The sequence below is a fragment of the Vicia villosa genome, linkage group LG2, assembly GCF_029867415.1.
Source record: "Vicia villosa cultivar HV-30 ecotype Madison, WI linkage group LG2, Vvil1.0, whole genome shotgun sequence".
In the NCBI taxonomy this organism is placed as follows: Eukaryota; Viridiplantae; Streptophyta; class Magnoliopsida; order Fabales; family Fabaceae; genus Vicia; species Vicia villosa.
In genome coordinates, this window is record NC_081181.1 from 33,918,900 (window position 1) to 33,921,673 (window position 2,774).

The window sequence follows — 2,774 nt, forward strand, 5'->3', positions numbered from 1 at the left end:
TCACTAGTTTCTTTCACCGATGAAGTGTTGCACTTTTCTCTCATATACATATCTTTATCTCTTTGCAATTCAGAGACTTGTGCTTGCAATTCCTGCAACTTTTGCAACACTTCTTCATTGGTAAGATTTGATCTTCTCCTAGGACTCTTGTAAAAAGAGGTTGGAGTCACACCATGACCCTTACCCCTCACCCGACCGGGAACCTCAGGAGCATCTAGTGCTCTACTAAGTACGCCCCCCTCACCGGTGGATACCGATTGCGACAAGGTCTCCTGTAATTCATTTACATTTCAATAATTATTAGTGGAGATAAAAAATCATTTATATATTAAAAAACATTTGATTTAATTAAAGACACAGCATTATACTTACACATTCAGTATAAACTCTCTGAACATCGGGATCGACAGCTTGATTCTTGCCCACACGAGCTTCCTTCCACAACACATGTACAGGAAGTGACGTTTCCTCACTTTTAGTCTCCTCTAACTATGCATTGACACAAATGATAAAATCGTCAAATAAAACATGCACATTTAGACAATTAATTAAAACGTATATCTATTTACTTACAATTTTATCCTCTAAGCGTGCATATCCCAAACGCCCTTTTTTGTATGGATACGCGGGTTTGGATGCTCTCGCACTATTCGTGGCACTCCTTTTCCGAAAATCTTCATCTCTTTGCTTTACAAACTCAGCCCAATCTTTTTCATCAATGAAGATCTCATACTTTTTTGGCCGTCCCGGTGCCTCTTCAAGAAAGTTTCCATCTTTATCCTTAAGATAGGTGTTTGTCAAAAAAGCTTTCCACCCTCTATATCTTTTTCCGGCCAAACTAAGTATGTAGCGTCTACGATCATCTGGTATCTCAAAAGTCCTCTGCAAAAAAACATACGCATAGTGTGTTAGTATAAGTAATTTAAACAATTTATCGTCAAGATAATAACAACAATTAACCATATATGATATATACCTGAAGCTCGTCCCAAATCGCTTTTTTTTTCGCATCCAACTTTTCGCTTTTCAGATTCCATTTAGCTATGGAGACCGGAATATGCATACGAACAAGTGTACCAATATAGCTTGTCAACTTTTCAGAATTAGGACCAATTGCTTGTTTATCAGAATTCCAATCCAAATGGTATACTAATCCTTGGTCTCTATGTCGAATGATTCCCTTCATAATGGTGATGCCTCGTGCAACTTCTTTTGCTTCAGTATCAGGTGGGGCATTTGTATCCGGAGCATCTCTTTCTTGAGCATCGCTTTCTTGTGAGTTTTCTTGTGAGTTTTCAGGTGGAGCATCTCTATCCGGAGCCATTGAACCTGTATCAAACAAACTAAAGCACATTAGTACACTATTAATAAGCTAACAATCTATACAAGTCAAATAAAATTAAACCATGCATGTACAAGTAAATCGGAAACGAAATCGGTACAAATCAAAATAAGCGTCAAAAAAGAAAGTTGTCGGAATTGAACGAAATTTACATGGCTATGGTAAAACGTCCCCACGGACTCAAAAATAAAGTCGGTTTTCCGAAATTCAGACCCTAAGCCCGACTTTTGATTACGGGCAGAAGCAAAACCGATAAAAAACAGTCCCGAAATGTAAAGATAAGTGCATGAGCAGCTCCGGAATCGTCAAAATAGTATAGTTACATGTAAAGAAGTCAACAAACGGATACATGGTTCAAAAGTTATGTACAAAATGAGAATATGCACCAAAATTGAATAAGTACTATACTATTGAATAAAACAATCGGTACAAATTGAATAAAGCAAATTAGTCGGAATATGTATACTATTACCTTTATCACTAACGTCTCTTTCTTTTCTTGGTAGGATTGTGTTCTACGCGTCTCTTAACAACGCGGACGGTTGGATTGATCCAAATACCCTCATTATGATAATTTCTAGTACAAGATTCATTCTCATTTTGATCGTTTCTTGTACAAGATTCAATGCCAACACCAATATCACCTTGATGTTCAATGTTTTCATCAACTATTTTGTTAGATAAAAGCACTATAGACCATTTCGTACTTGTCGGATCATTGACATAGAACACTTGTTTAGCTTGAGAGGCTAGAATGAAAGGCTCATCTTTGTACCCTACCCTATTGAGATCCACTTGCAAAAATCCTGACTTATCCATTCGTATGCCCCTATTATTTTCAACCCACTTGCAACCAAATACAGGAATCTGAAACTTCGCGTAATCAAACACCAAAATGCGCTCGATAACCCCAAAATATGACAAATTTACAAATTTCGGATTTAAGTCATTCGCACTTGATATGTGCATTGCTTCAGCTACCAAGGTAACACCACTATTTTGCATAGTACTTTTATCATCCTGTTCTTTGGTATAAAATGTGTATCCATTAATTGCGTATACGCTATAAGAAAGCACAATTACACTTGGACCATAGGCTAAACATCTCAACCTTTCTGTTACTGAAGCAGGATCTGAATGATACTTTGAATAAATATGATCCCTAAACCACGGTATGAAACTTCGATTGTGCTCTCGTACTATCCAGTTCTCATTTCTATTTGGATTTAAATCTCGGAGAACAACCTTGTGCATTTCAACATACGGCTCAACCTCAATCTCATTGTGCAGAACATACAAGTGCGCTTGATCCCGTTCGACCATTGATATTGTCACAACTTTATTTCCAATTAGCCTTTTTCCTTCTTTTTTTTCGACAATATGAGATTTGGGGAGTCCAATTGATTGAACATTTGACAGATATTCAGTACAA

At 37.1% G+C, this 2,774-nt stretch overlaps 1 protein-coding gene across 1 annotated transcript; it reads right to left on the reverse strand.

The window, feature by feature from the left end:
- Positions 1 to 267: 267 nt before the first annotated feature.
- On the reverse strand, positions 268 to 1,088 carry LOC131646071 (uncharacterized). The gene is made up of 3 exons (XM_058916234.1): positions 977 to 1,088; positions 574 to 882; positions 268 to 489 (listed from the first exon to the last, which is right to left on the reverse strand). The coding sequence occupies exons 1-3, from the start codon at positions 1,061 to 1,063 to the stop codon at positions 349 to 351; spliced, it is 537 nt and encodes a 178-aa protein (XP_058772217.1). The 5' UTR covers positions 1,064 to 1,088; the 3' UTR covers positions 268 to 348.
- Positions 1,089 to 2,774: the final 1,686 nt, after the last annotated feature.

Excerpts from the sequence above, each read along its gene's own strand:
- LOC131646071 (XM_058916234.1), bottom strand. The coding sequence starts at position 1,063 with ATGCATATTCCGGTCTCCATAGCTAAATGGAATCTGAAAAGCGAAAAG. Across the intron at positions 883-976 it reads CGATTTGGGACGAGCTTCAG|AGGACTTTTGAGATACCAGA; the intron begins GTATATATCATA and ends GTTTTTTTGCAG. Across the intron at positions 490-573 it reads CACGCTTAGAGGATAAAATT|TTAGAGGAGACTAAAAGTGA; the intron begins GTAAGTAAATAG and ends GTCAATGCATAG.